At 36.9% G+C, this 14,545-nt stretch overlaps 2 protein-coding genes across 4 annotated transcripts in view; both read left to right on the top strand.

The window, feature by feature from the left end:
- The first annotated feature begins 101 nt into the window (after positions 1–101).
- LOC123880129 overlaps positions 102–14,545 on the top strand; it is a 19,005-nt gene continuing 4,561 nt past the window's right edge. Inside the window, exons 1-5 of one of the 3 annotated variants that reach the window (XM_045928071.1) lie at positions 102–295; positions 937–1,054; positions 1,368–1,535; positions 2,082–2,309; positions 2,706–2,973. In XM_045928071.1, coding sequence (XP_045784027.1) covers positions 980–1,054; positions 1,368–1,535; positions 2,082–2,309; positions 2,706–2,873 — 639 coding nt within the window. In that variant the 5' untranslated portion in view covers positions 102–295; positions 937–979 and the 3' untranslated portion in view covers positions 2,874–2,973. Of the gene's footprint in view, positions 296–570; positions 593–857; positions 1,055–1,367; positions 1,536–2,081; positions 2,310–2,705; positions 2,974–14,545 lie in introns of those variants that run through there. The other 2 variants (XM_045928072.1, XM_045928070.1) reach the window with 2 other exon arrangements.
- The window catches only part of LOC123880122 (proton-coupled amino acid transporter-like protein pathetic), a 25,748-nt gene continuing 18,753 nt past the window's right edge, over positions 7,551–14,545 (top strand). Inside the window, exon 1 of the mRNA XM_045928059.1 lies at positions 7,551–7,770. The gene's annotated coding sequence lies outside the window, so the exon portion shown is untranslated. The remainder of the gene's footprint in view (positions 7,771–14,545) is intronic.

Here is a 14,545-nt window from a genome sequence, read left to right as displayed (position 1 = left end):
AATTCTATAATTTTGCCAGTCATTGATTTTGCCACAATATCTATTCACAATCGGCAGATGCTAGAATACTAAGCACGAACAGCTTGGAGCAATCAATATTAATTTTCGACCTTCTCTACAATCTTCTTTTTATTAGGTCCGTATCATACATGCAAGCAGTTGGCTTCAACTGCTCCAGCATCACTGAACGATCAACTGCTCTAGCTGTCTGCATAATATATGGCTTAGTCTTCCCAATTAAGGTAGACAGTACCCCTGCAGCATTAGGATTGAGGAATGGGAATCTGTATTCTATGTGGGTGAAAAATTTAGTAAAAATCATTTTAGCTTAGTAATTGAAAAATCTGCCGAAAGATCTGAATCAATAAATGTAATACTAAAATGAAGTTAAATATAACTTTCTACTGGCATCGTCTGTTATAGTCGTTTTGTGTTTGTAAAATTAAACGTGCCTATGGTAGAAGGTATGCATGGCGGTCTTTCTGAAATAATTCAATTATTTCAGTGATAACACAAGTCCGTGCAATGGCAATTTTGAGAGGAGATATTGAAAAGATATTTAATAAAAGTTGGAAGCTCTATATTCTTCTAGGTCGGTAGTATGCCAATCCAATGGGTTCTCCTTGCGGACGCCCGCCTTTGAGATCGATGGTGGGGTACGCAGAGGTTCCCAAGGGGATATTCGATATAATACATACATAGAAGTAGTAATATGTCCATGCCCAAGGGTTTTTGGAAGAACTTTATAGTGATAGCAAAGTGATAGTTATTATTCTGTGCTTAATTTTTTTTATAAAATTATCTAAACCTAGTTCTGTTTTATTCTGAGACAATTAAATGCCAAATAAAGGGAATAATCAAAGAGTATGTAAACACTAGAATAATATAATATGTCACATCTGCAACTCTATATATAGATTTATATCAAAATTACAGAAAATTGCACAAGTGAATTTATGTAAAACTAACATAATCTAAAATGCGTAAAGCCGGCGATGGTAAGACCTCACGGAAACCTTATGAGGAGATCGGAGCCATGTTTAATGGAAACGAGGTTCGTATTAAAACATACTTTCCTACCTAGTATAATAATCATTTGGAATAGTACAAGTCCATGACATTTATTTAATACATCATAGGGTCCAGATAAACTTAGTATACTCCTGGGTTGAGATGAAAACAAACTGCACCACACAAAAATCACACAAATAGTGTGCAAAAATTTCTAATAGGAAAGTAGTCCTGTAATAAGTTAATTTAGAGCATATTTTTTTAGTCAAAGAACTAGTGAAAAAAATCCCAGTAAAGTCATTAACAGAACCGCCAATTGCTTTTAGATATCATTGTAAATTACTTACCGTTTTAAGGTTAAAATAAGAATACCAAAGAGTACTTCCAAACCACCCAAACTTACTCCGTCTCAACAAAAGCTGCAGAATCTATGTACCTGTGACGACGATGGTTCAGTCTGCTCAGAGAACTGTGGGTTTCCCGGGGAAGATGACGGCGCGCCAGCTAATAGACTGAATTTTCAGGTTAAGTTTGTTAAATACTTTTAAAGGTATGGTATAAAAAAGTATATCCTCTCACGGTTCATTTCAAAACAGTTTAATAAGTTTTTAATGTAAGTCGTCTTCTGCTATTTTCCGTTAGATAAAGATGCAAAATGTAATTCAGCAGAAAGTATTTTTTCTTTTGAGATTAGCATATTAATTAAGTGGCTGTTCCCATACAAGTAATTTCGAATTGTTGCTTTCATTGTCTAATAGTATGTAGGTATAAAGCACTCCGCGGTCCTGAAAAGCTAAAACGAACAGTTTGTCTGCGAAAACAGTCGTTCCGCAAGTGCATATGATAAATACCATCAATCGATGCATCGAGTTTGGTTCTTGTAAAACCGACAGTTAGAACAGCTGTAATTCGTTCCTACTTTTCCAGAGCGCGGAAACGCATCGACTGGGCAATACAAAGCTAAACACTATAAGTGACTAGGTGCATGTAAAAAAACATATTTTTTCCAATGACTAGCTAACTAAAATGTTAAATAATAGAAAGTCAGATCCTCGTTCTCTTCTTACCAGATACCGGACGACATCTGCGAGGCTCTCACTAACAGGAACACCCTCAATTCGGAATTAATTTATAGCAAGAAGGAAGTTCACGATAACCTTTGCAATACATGTAACGTTACGCCTAAAAACGCTCCGAAAGGCGTAAAAGCGCAGAAGGTACTCCATCCGGACAAGGACGTGTTCTTGTTGAAGATCGGCAAGCAAACCGACGAGCCCAATCGCACTGGAAACATTGAGGTTGCCTACAAATCATATATTTTGACAGCTCTACATTCGCGTGGATTAGGGTTTTTAACCCCCGACCCAAAAAGAGGGGTGTTATAAGTTTGTCGTGTGTATCTGTGTATCTAGTATCTGTCTGCGGCATCGTAGCTCTTAAACTAATGAACCGATTTTAATTTAGTTTTTTTGTTTGAAAGGTGGCTTGATCGAGAGTGTTCTTAGCTATAATCCAAGAAAATCGGTTCAGCCGTTTGAAAGTTATCAGCTCCTTTCTTGTTACTTTAACCTTCACTTGTCGGGGGTGTTATAAATTTTTAATTTACATTTGTTGATGACAATAATTTAACAAAAGATAGGAATTTAGGAATAAAATCTATAGATTAATCAAGTCGTGATATTAATAATATTCAGGTAGAGTTAGTGACTCCACGAGCGCCTGCCAAAGCCAAACCAGCAACGCATTCCTGCAAGCAAATACAATGCGAAGAAGATGACTTGCCATGCTGCATGCCATGTAGAAATTGTCGGGCAGTTTATCCCAAAAAGAGAAAGGCGAAGAAATCTAAATGTTTCCTGTAAACAGTTAGTACAAAAAAATTAATGTACCGTTGTGAATTTTTGAAAAAAAAATATATAGGTAACCAAACCCTATCAAATATTATCGTTTTCTACTCTTAAATTATAAATTTATGAAGATACAAAATAAAGATAAATATAATTAGTAAAAATTATTGGTTTATTTATTTATTTCATCAATGAATTACTTGCTAGTATAAATCTAGGCCTAGGCTTATGCACCCACGTGTTTCTCTGATAAAATCAATATGTTGCATCGCACCGAGGGGAAGCGGGGATAAGCCACTTTTAACGTAACAGATTTCACGGTAGAGTTATGGAGGTTACATGTACCTGTACAACCATTATTGCAATCAATTATTTGTTTCATAATGCAATATGTTCTGCCTGGTAACCCATGGTTAAAATGCTGGAAAAGCAAGCGGCCAAGCAAGCAATACGCACAACCACCACACAACAGTCAACAACTAAGCGTATATTTGGCAGGGTAGCGCAGTTGAGGCAGACAAAGGCCACGAGGGTACCAGCCAGGTAACCTCCTCGGATGCCTGAGTGTTACGGGTAACAGCAGTGCTTGGGCCACCTAGCAGAAAGGGTATGTTGTCCGAGCGTCCCTCTGAGTTTCCCAAGCAGAAGCTGCAGTAGATACAGTCTTGGGGCACAGCCCTAAGAGCAGAGGGTGTGGCTGTGATGGGTGGTTGGTGATGAGTGTTTCATCAGTCATCACCCATCCAATGACTGGCTGCCCCACCGGTTTCTCGCCTATCCAGTTTAGTGACGGGCCAGGGAGATGTTGAGGATGGGCAACGTGCAGAGGGATTTGCTCTCCCCGCGAACCCTAGCTTCTGGAGGGCCTGTGGATGATGGACACGGGGCGGTCCGCCGTTCACAGTGTGGTCCTCTGGTTGATTGCCGTGCTGTGGTTCCAGCATGCCTCTAACGGTGTTTGAAATGTCCCAGTGGTGGGTCTGCTGCAACAGCAGTGCTGGTCTGACGGAGCAACGAGGTGTTGCCGGTCCTTTGTGCTCTATCGTCAGTGGCGGAATGGAACTTCGTGAGACATAGGCCACGAGTGTATGCTGCGATGCAGCTGAGTGACACATACTCGTTCTACTTTTACCAAAGAATTAATGTTCTGAATTACGTTGCTTGCGCCTCAGCATTATATACGCTTAGCCTTGTTCAAGTGATGTTCTATGATTTACCTACGGTGGTGGGGCGTTTCTAATTTCGAGCCAGGTTTTATACACGGGTTTTAGGTGCAAAACAAGTGTAAAAGCTGTCAGAGTCATCTTTGATAGGTTTCCTTAACAAGCATAAATCAAGTTTGTGACTTGGTTATGACTTCCGCAGTTAGTAAAATAAAAAGCTCCAGGCTGAAGCTTACAGTACTAATTTGATTAAAGCTCAATAGATGGCGTCGCTCAATTTGTTTTTGATAAGAAAAGTAAAAGTGGAAATAGAAAACGAAAGAAGTTTATGAATGTTTTGTATGCAATTTAATTGATGTCCGATAGATTGTGCAAACGAATGTTTGTGTAGAGTCATCGACGATCCATGACCTTCCATAGAGCTTTTTGTCACTAAGTAGGTACCTATCAAAAATTTTATGGGACTTTTGTTTGACTCGGATACGCCAGCCCCAGCATAGTCTAATTGCGTAATTAGTATTACAACCTTAATTACTTAAAGACTAAGAGCCCGATAGGGCCAGACCTTCGTTATTTTATAAAAACGAAAGTTTCTCTGCGTATTATCTCCAACAAAGGAAAGAACGATCAGCGACTATGAAGTTTTGATCATGGGGTTTTGGCAGATAACTGGTAAAGAAGGTGTAAAAAATCTTACGTCAAAATATAAAGTGTAATTTTTTATATTTTCTTCGGAATAGTATTAGAAATCATGGTATGCATCGCCCGACACTTAGTATCGTAGCAACCCCCTACCAGACACCCTTAAAATTAAAAAGTCATTAAGCCTGGAGCACCGCATATGCTTTCTTTGCGTGTTTTATCGCCGCCTGTATAATGGGGAGTATTCAGAAGAGCTGTTTGACCTCACCCACCCTCCTTTTTTTACAACCGCACCGCCTCCGCAAGTATAATTTCACCTCTTGGGTGCCTGGTACACTTCGACCGCCTGTTAAGCCTAATCCTTTTTTCCACGCACAAGCAAATTGTGGTGTCAACTCCCTTCGGCGGTGTTCCCACTAGATTACAACATGGAATTTTTAAAGGGCGGACCAACAAATTCCTGAAGGGCCGGCAATGCTTTGGTGGTTCCTCTAGTGCTACAAATGTTCATGGGCGGCGGTAATCACTTAACATCAGGTGACCTGCCAGCTCGTTTTGCTCGCTGTTCTTATTTTAAGAAAAATTAATTCACAGTAGATACCTTGTAGATACACGCAATAATATCGATTTGAAAGCTAAACAATGCTTCATAGAGAATGACGCAACACAAATGTTAGTTTTCATTTTCAGGCATCCCCACTCATTCCAGTAACCCATCAACTCGGAACTGGGTTGCATCAGCCAGTCGCAGCACCGCATAAAAATAAGCGTACACTAAGGTTCATAAGTTGTACAGAAATAATTTAGATGGATTTACTTTAATGACTTCATCTGCTCTTATACTACGCGATCCCGGACAGACCGCAGGAGCGGTGTACATATGTAGCTAGGACACAGCAATACCCTGCAGCGCACGAAAAGTGTGTAGGCCTGAAAATGAACATGAGTAAGACGAAAATCATGTCTAATGCTTATGTGCCGCCTTATCCAGTAATCGTTAAAAGAGCCGCACTTGAAATTATATACCTACTGTTTACACGTGTAACACTCAGTCCACCGAGGTAGATCCAATTTCGAGTAAAAGATTAGCCAGCGAATCTGACTCGGCTGTGCAGCGTTTGGAAACCAAAGACTTAAAATATATAATCATTTCTTACCTTTATTCAAAACATTGAAGATCTACAAGACTATCTAATTTGATTAAGTAGGTGCTACTACTACCTTACTTATGATTTATTTATTTAAATAAGACTAGATGATGCCCGCGACTTCGTCCGCGTGGATTTAAGTTTTTTGAAATCCCGTGGGAACTCTTTGATTTTCCGGGATAAAAAGTAGCCTATGTGCTAATCCTGAATATTATCTATCACCATTCCAAATTTCAGCAAAATCTGTCGAGTAGTTTTTGCGTGAAAGAGTAACAAACACACACACACACACACACACACACACACACACACACACACACACACACACACACGCACACACACACATACAAACTTTTACCTTTATAATATTAGTGTGATATGTGGTTAGTATAATTTTAACCAGTAAGTAACTACCTAGGGTGGGGGTGCCAACAATGAACCAAGTGGACACAGTAAATCACTATAGAACGCTATGTATAGGTGTTACCTACAATGAGCAAAAACTTAAAGAAGCTTTACTTATCTACCTTAAAAACTAACATACACTTAAAAAATCCTACATTGTTCATCACTGGTACTAAATATATATCTACTGTAAATAATAATACAAATAACTTTTATTATTCTAGTAAGTTGAGATATTTTGGCAGAAGTTTAGATGTGGTTCGCTGTAAACTACTTCTACGGTTCACTGAGTGCCAACACCTCAATTCATTGAGTACGCAGTGAACCAATTTCCTATTTTGAGAAAAAAAAAAAGTAATATAAAATATGAGGTTAAACTTCATTTTTCATAGTGTTTGGTGCATTTTGTACATTATAGATCACTATAGAAGTGGACTAATAGGTAACTGCTCAAACTTTTAGTGGTTCATTGTTGCCACTCCTACCCTACTTAACAGGGCTCTCTCCGTCACTTGTTTCATACAATCGTAGTTCCAATTTCATTTGAATATTAAGCAACCAAAGTCCATGAAATTTTGCAGATATTCTAGAAACTAATATCTGTGTCTGTGGTGTTTTAGATTTTTCTAAAAATATGTAGTTTTAAAATTACAGGGGCTCAAAGATTTGTATGAAATTTTTTAAGACCGCGTAATTTTGAAACCGCATATTTTAACAGAAATCGGGAAAACCACAGACATAGATATTAGTTTCTAGAATATGTCTGCAAAATTTCATGGACTTTGGTTGCTTAGTATTCAAATGAAATTGGAACTACGATTGTATGAAACGAGTTACGGAGAGAGCCCTCTTAACTAACTGCATAATGTATAATAATAACAGTTTCATGTTACTAGATACTGGAAACTGTCAGTATTGTAATGGGAGAACTAAAAATAATGCCGGTGACTAATACTAGCTCTATTATTAGTATTATTAAATCGTGCCAACCATAATGCTTGTGGACGAGAATGATGAACACTTTTCATAATAAATGTACAAATATTGTAAGGATACTTTAGACACTACTTATTTATCTTGCAACGTGTTTTTACCATATGGATGATACTCACTAGGTTTTTATATTAATAGATACGACATTATTAGTCGTGTTATATGGGTTATTTCTGTAGTGCTATGATGCTTCTTCGTCCCTTCGTCGAAGCACCCTTCCTATTATATTCAGACGTGTAACCAAAGCTTCGGCACAATATGTTTGCCTTTTCGTAATGGACGCATCGTATCGCACGCACAGCCACATCGCCGTGTCGATCAACTCCCTAGTCCTATTAATGACGCAACAATCGGTCTCACTTGCCTCGCGTGTTTCGTATCCATAGTTGCTTTAGCTGCCAAGTGCCAACGCTCATTCCGTATTACACCAGCCCGTGTACTGGTTGTGTGCTTCACTCTATTTATAAAAACACGTGGCTCAGTGGGTTTTGTTTATATCCTAACCTAAAACTCAAAGAAATTCATGAATTCTTGCTGCAGTGCCCGACGGTAAAAATTTCGGTAAGTGTTTCTGTCATATTTTTGTATTTATAAAGAAAACAATCGCGTGTAGTGTTGTCTTGCATTTTTATGAGCTGTGTTCACCTTTGGTAAAGTTTGATCAAAGTGTAAAATGAATTTTAAAATGATATTTTTGAGAGGGTTAGGTATAGTAAACAGAAATACATATGGGTAACCGATTACTGGTTAGTGGAACTACTGTTATATTTTATACTATGTAAGCATTATAGTAAAATTATTATTTTGTAAAAAAAATATAGCATAATTAATGCTGCTGCTTTTTAATGAGCGAATTGTTATATTTTAGGTTGATCTGTTTTTTGCATTTGTTCAATATTAAAATGTAGGTATATTTTAATAGTCCTGCTTATAAGCAACAGTAAACAAAATTTATAATACTATTATAAACTAGGTATTAGCTAATGGCCAGCAATCAGCATGCGTTGCAATTCGATTCGAGTGCCACCTGTAGGTACATGGATGGTATTATATGCGAAAAACCTTCCCGCAACTGTCAACAACAAGAGCACAAAGTTACAACTCAGTCGAATAAACAATGCGCGAACCCATCGGTAAACCCAGAGGAATTAGGGAACACATATAAAACGTACGGCTTAGGTTCAATGGCTCACATGTATTTAATAACAGCTGTTCAAAAATATTAGCTGAAGCTGTGATAGCCTAGTGGTTAAGGCGTCCGCCTCCTAATCGGAGATCGGGGGTTCGATCCCGAGCACGCTCCTCTAAATTTTCAGAGTTATGTAGGTATCTTGACTTGACGTGATCAACCCATTGCCGGCCCACTACTGAGCACCGGTCTCTTCTCAGAGTGAGAAGGGTTTAGGCCATAGTCTGCCACGCTGGCCCAATGCGGATTGGCAGACTTCACGCACCTTTGAGAACATGGAGAACTTTCAGGCATGCAGGTTTCCTCACGATGTTTTCCTTCACCGTTAAAGCAAGTGATATTTAATTGCTTAAAAACACATAACTGAAAAGTTAGAGGTACGTCCCGGGATCGAACCCCTGACTTCCAATTAGGAGCCAGACGTTCTAACCATTAGGATATCACAGCTATATGTAGGTATCTACGTACATTTTAAGTTATTAAATATTCGCCTTAACGCTGAAGGGAAACATCGAAAGGTGGGTGCCCCGAATCGAACCCCCGACCTCCGATTAGAATGATTAGAGATGGTAGAGAATTACATGTTTTATAAATTTCTTTGGAAGTTAGTCTCTCCTCACAATTCCGTTAATTTACTCACTTTAACAGTAACATCGTAACAGCATATTAAGCGGTAATCCATGTCTTTGTAAACGGTACGCTGTACCTAAGTAGGTACGCTGCGAACTTTATATCTATACGATACGTATGCCCTAATTTCTCTACATTGCCTCTTTTATCAGCCAACTTGGATACACTATTTTTGATACATATAAATGTCACTTATCGTTTTCTTTAAAAACTTAATAGTATATCACTTTCTCATTATTTATTAAGACCGAATCCAGGATAATCTGTAACTCTACATGTTTCACCCGCCATATAATAAAACATTGAATGCATTTAATTGTATTATTGTTGGTTAAGTAGGGTTAGAAAATTCGCTTTTGCATGATTTAATAATAAAAATAGAGGTTCCATAGACTTTTATATCTTTATTCATACTATGTTATTCATTCTCCTTAATTTATTGAAAACAATAGCTATTTTAATTAGCTATTTTATAACTTTTAGTTGTATTTTTGTGTATTATATCATAAACACTAGCACCCAGGTCCCAGTCTTTACCTATGAACGTATTTAAGTATTAAATTTTAGTTTAAATTAATTATATTATTATTTTATTATTATTTATTTTATTTTATTATTATTATTTTAGTTTAAATTAATTATCTAATGTAATACATAGTTTGCTATTTTTTGTAAATAAACAAACATAACCTACTAACATTGTAACTTAATCCCAGCTTGGAAAATTACGTAAAGCCAATAGGTACGAGTAGGTAGGTATATCATTCGTATGGTTTCATAATTTCCTTGTAACATTTATATATAAGTACCTACCTAGTTAAAGATTAAACTGGATAGGTACGTTACAACTTACAACGTCATGTTCAGAAATGGTCGATGCATTGTTTCAGTAGGGCAATAATTAAAATATTCGAGGTCGTTGACTTCCGGATTCCATTCACAATCTTCAGTCTACCAACTACACACACCTCATTCTGACCATCACACGTCATTCCACGACTTTCATTGATCCACTTTATTTATGTTACATTAGTCTCTATGGACATACTCGTAATTGTTTAACGCAACGATTACTCAGGTCTTTCAGTTAATTAAACATTTAGATATGTGCCTACAAATTAGCATGTGGATAAAATATGTTATTCATATCCAATAACCGGTATTGCAAGTGCCGTGAAAATGTTACCATCACTTGTCGAATTTTCGGCGAACTCTTATAATCTAAGCGCCGAATCTGAGCGGCGTTTAATGACCTATTGCCTACCTGCTTCGTGGGGCGGAAGTGGCAGACAATGGCCAAGAGCAATCGAAAAACCAGTATGGCAGGATCTGGAAACGCACCGTGACTATTTAGCACGAGAAAGTCCACCCTATGATAAGCAGTGACAGTGATAGATACAGGAGATCTGGGGAATATTAGGCTCCTTTTGATACCCGAGCCGAATTACCAATTTATTATTATTACCTATTTTACCAATAGACCACCAAAGTCTGCACAGAAGCGAGTTGTCAGGTCGCAGGCCTCTAATGGAATAAGGTGAAACAGAAAATAATTAACAAACTTATTCCACTCAGAATTCTATATTCACTGTAAACATATGATCGTCAATCGTCAAGAGATAACAAAAGTCTGCCTGTTGCTGGTTATAACATGTCGGACCCGAAGTTATAATAATATTATCATAATACACAATTAACATAAACAAAACTTATCTTAGACTACGCCGAAATAGTCACAAAGAAAGATAATATAAGCTGCGTACTGTTAAATGTGTACGGGATCTCATCTCCAGCAATGGCAACTTGCGAGTCGCATTAACAAAGGCCCGCTGATAGGTAGGTACCTAAGTTACCTACTAACTATCGAAAAATAAACATACAGGACATTAATGAGCTGCGACAACCTCTATAACAAAGATTACTGGCGGCAAATTTCATACAAGTTTATCAATAAAGATCATCGCATCGGATCATGGATGGAATGGTAAATCATTGAGACTGAGAGTTGCAAAGAAGGAAATGCAACACCATTAACTATACTATAGCTATAATTCTTAGATATAATATTAGGCAAACATGCATACAGCACATCCTGGCTCCTGCCAATTCACAAAAAAGAATTCACCAAAATGTATGAGAAATATCGCACACAGTCTCTGATATTATCTAACTAGCTGATACCCGCGACTTCGTTCGCGTGGATGTAGGTTTTTAAAATTCCCGTGGGAACTCTTTGATTTTCCGGGATAAAAAGTAGCCTATGTGCTAATCCAGAATATAATCTATCTCCATTCTAAATTTCAGCCCAATCCGTCCAGTAGTTTTTGCGTGAAGGAGTAACAAACATACGCACACACACACACATACAAACTTTCGCCTTTATAATATTAGTGTGATTATGTTATTTATTCATCATCATCATTGTTATCATCATAATGAGCACGAGGCTCCTCTCAGAATGAGAAGGGTTAAGGCCATAGTCCGCTAAGCAGCTCCAGTGCGTTTTGGCAGACTTCACACATCTTTAAGAACATTATGTCGAACTGTCGGGTCTACAGGTTTCCTCACAATGTTTTCCTTCACCGTTGAAGCACGTGATTAATTGCTTAAAACGCACATAGATCCGAAAAGTAAAGTGCGCGCCCGGGATCGAACCCCTGACCTTGGATTTCGTCTGTGGTGGCGTTTGCTGGCGCGCGTGTTGTGACTTTTTGGAGTGTTTTTTTTGTTAAAACTGACTAGAAAGCGCTCTGAGGGGGTGCACAGACGGGGTCCATACTTGTATAGTTTAGCTAACTTGTCACAAGTAACTACAAACTTGACATTGGCTAATCATTTTAAAAGCCAGACGAGAGAGAAAAAAAAACCCCTGACCTTCTGAATAGAAAGTTGACGTCTATACCACTAGGCTAGCACCGTTATTAATTATGATGAGAGTTATAAATTATAATGATATATAAAACAAAATTATGTAATAAGTAAATAGTCTATAAAATTAATTAAACATTAGTTGCGTTAACATATTAGATAGTTGACCATATCAAAATACATAATAATACGTAAGACACGTGTACTTATTGTGCTTACACTATGGTTTTCAGTTGCGTATTTCTTACCTTTCAACGTATCTATACGTCATCGATTAGGTCAAGTCTAATTTATACTTGACTAGCTGATGCCCGCAGCTACGCCGCGTGGATTTAGGATGCATGCATTATACATATAAACCTTCCTCTTGAATCGCTCTATCTATTAAAAAAAATTTGCATCAAAATCCGTTACGTAGTTTTAAAGATCTAAGCATATATAGGGACAGACAGACAGGGAAGCGACTTTGTTTTATACTTGTAGTGACTAACACGCGTCACAAACCGAGACAAAAGCTTGCACATGTTGATAACGATTGTATAAAATACGTATTTCTTTGATAGTTTTTAACCACCGACCCAAAAAGAGGGGTGTTATAAGTTTGACGTGTGTATCTGTGTATCTGTCTGTGGCACCGTAGCGCCTAAACTAATGAATTTTAATTTAGTTTTTTTTTTGTTTGAAAGGTGGCTTGATCGAGAGTGTTCTTAGCTATCATCCAAGAAAATCGGTTCAGACGTTTGAAGGTTATCAGCTCTTTTCTAGTTACTGTAACCTTCACTTGTCGGGGGGTGTTATAAATTTTTAATTTACACTTGTATCCAGTGTGGTACTGGTTTTAACCAATGTTAAATTCTTATCTCAACAAATTTTATATATTAATCCATAATAAAGTTCCACATCCTTATCAACATCTTGCTAATTAAATACACTACTCATATTGTACGAATGTAGAGAGTAGAGACGCTGCAATATTATCTACCTAACACACTTTTAAGAATATAAGCAGCTTATTAGGAACGAATTTAAAACATTTTTACAATGTAATATATGATATTAAATTAACTGTCGTAAAATAAATTATCAAATTGATCAATATTTTTATGAAAGTAATTTTCTGCACTCGTTTGTTATTTTAGATTTAGAGCACCTATATTATCCTTTTAAAAAAAAGTCCTTCAATCAGCAATGCACCTATCGATCGAAAATCTAACTATGGACATTCAACTCCCCGCTTTATTTATTTTACATATTAATAGTATACAAAACAGCAGTAGAAGATGAAGTAAACTAAACTGTAATCATAAAGGGATGAAGTCCGCGTTCCGTAAAAAAAAAAATACTCTCGATCAAGCCACCTTTCACCCAAAAAAAGACTAAATTAAAATCAGTTCATTAGTTTAGGAGCTACGATGCCACAGACAGATACACACGTCAAATTTATAACACCCCTCTTTTTGGGTCGGGGGTTAAAAATAGAACATAATAATTGCGCAGTCTACATCAAAAGACAGCAAGCGCAAAATTATCTACTCGTAAGAGTGATGATCAATACCAGTCAATACTCTACCTAAAAGGTTAAAATGCACATTTGTACCAAGAATATAAAATCAGCCACAATTATTGCGACTGTACCAAAACGATAGCCGCTACTTTCGTGCTAAAGGAGAATATTATCTTATTTATTTCATTTTCAGGCCAGAAATATAAGGCACTTTCAACGATCGCTCATAATAAGTGACCTAGATATTTATTTAGTCTCAAACGAGGTGAACAGACGTTTAGAATAGTTTACTTGAGCTCTCTGCTTAAAATATAATTAAAAGCGTGTAATAATGGTAACTAAGTACTTTTTAACCCCCGACCCAAAAAGAGGGGTGTTATAAGTTTGACGTGTGTATCTGTGTATCTGGCTGTGGCATCGTAGCTCCTAAAATAATGAACCGATTTTAATTTAGTTTTTTTTTTGTTTGAAAGGTGGCTTGATGAATTTTTAATTTTACACTTGTATAAATTAAAAATTTATAACACCCCCGACAAGTGAAGGTTACAGTAACTAGAAAAGAGCCGATAACTTTCAAACCGCTGAACCAATTTTCTTGGTTTAAATAGCTAAGAACACGCTCGATCAAGCCATCTTTCAACAAAAAATAATAAGTTCGACTTTTGAGTTATTTTTAGGTATAATAGGTGACGGATTCGGTTGAAATTTGCAATAGAGATAGATTATACCCTGTACTACCACATAGGCTACTTTTTATTCCGGAAAATCTATGAGTTCCATTTTAACTAAATGTATATCGCATGCTTTTTTACTCGTATGTTTTATTACATTCGAACGTGGATTTTATTTCCTACAAATGTTCTTCAACTACGTATTTTCTAGATGACTTTACCTAGCTACATAATTTTTCAGAATATTATTATTCAAATCAGAGGATCATATTATAATTCGTTATGAATTCTGATAAGTACATTGTTACCTACCTACTTTAGACCTACTTACTTATCATAAATTATAAGCTCCTTATCGCATTCCCAAGTGTATTGAGACCAAATAAGCCACTTAGGTACATACATTAGGTAATAATTTTGTTTATACGTAATAATTTAATTAGTTTGAAAGATAACAATAGGGATTAAAGTATT

This window comes from Maniola jurtina, chromosome Z (genome assembly GCF_905333055.1).
Source record: "Maniola jurtina chromosome Z, ilManJurt1.1, whole genome shotgun sequence".
In the NCBI taxonomy this organism is placed as follows: domain Eukaryota; kingdom Metazoa; phylum Arthropoda; class Insecta; order Lepidoptera; family Nymphalidae; genus Maniola; species Maniola jurtina.
Note: the sequence above shows the minus strand (reverse complement) of the source record. Positions and strands in the feature narration are given on the sequence as shown.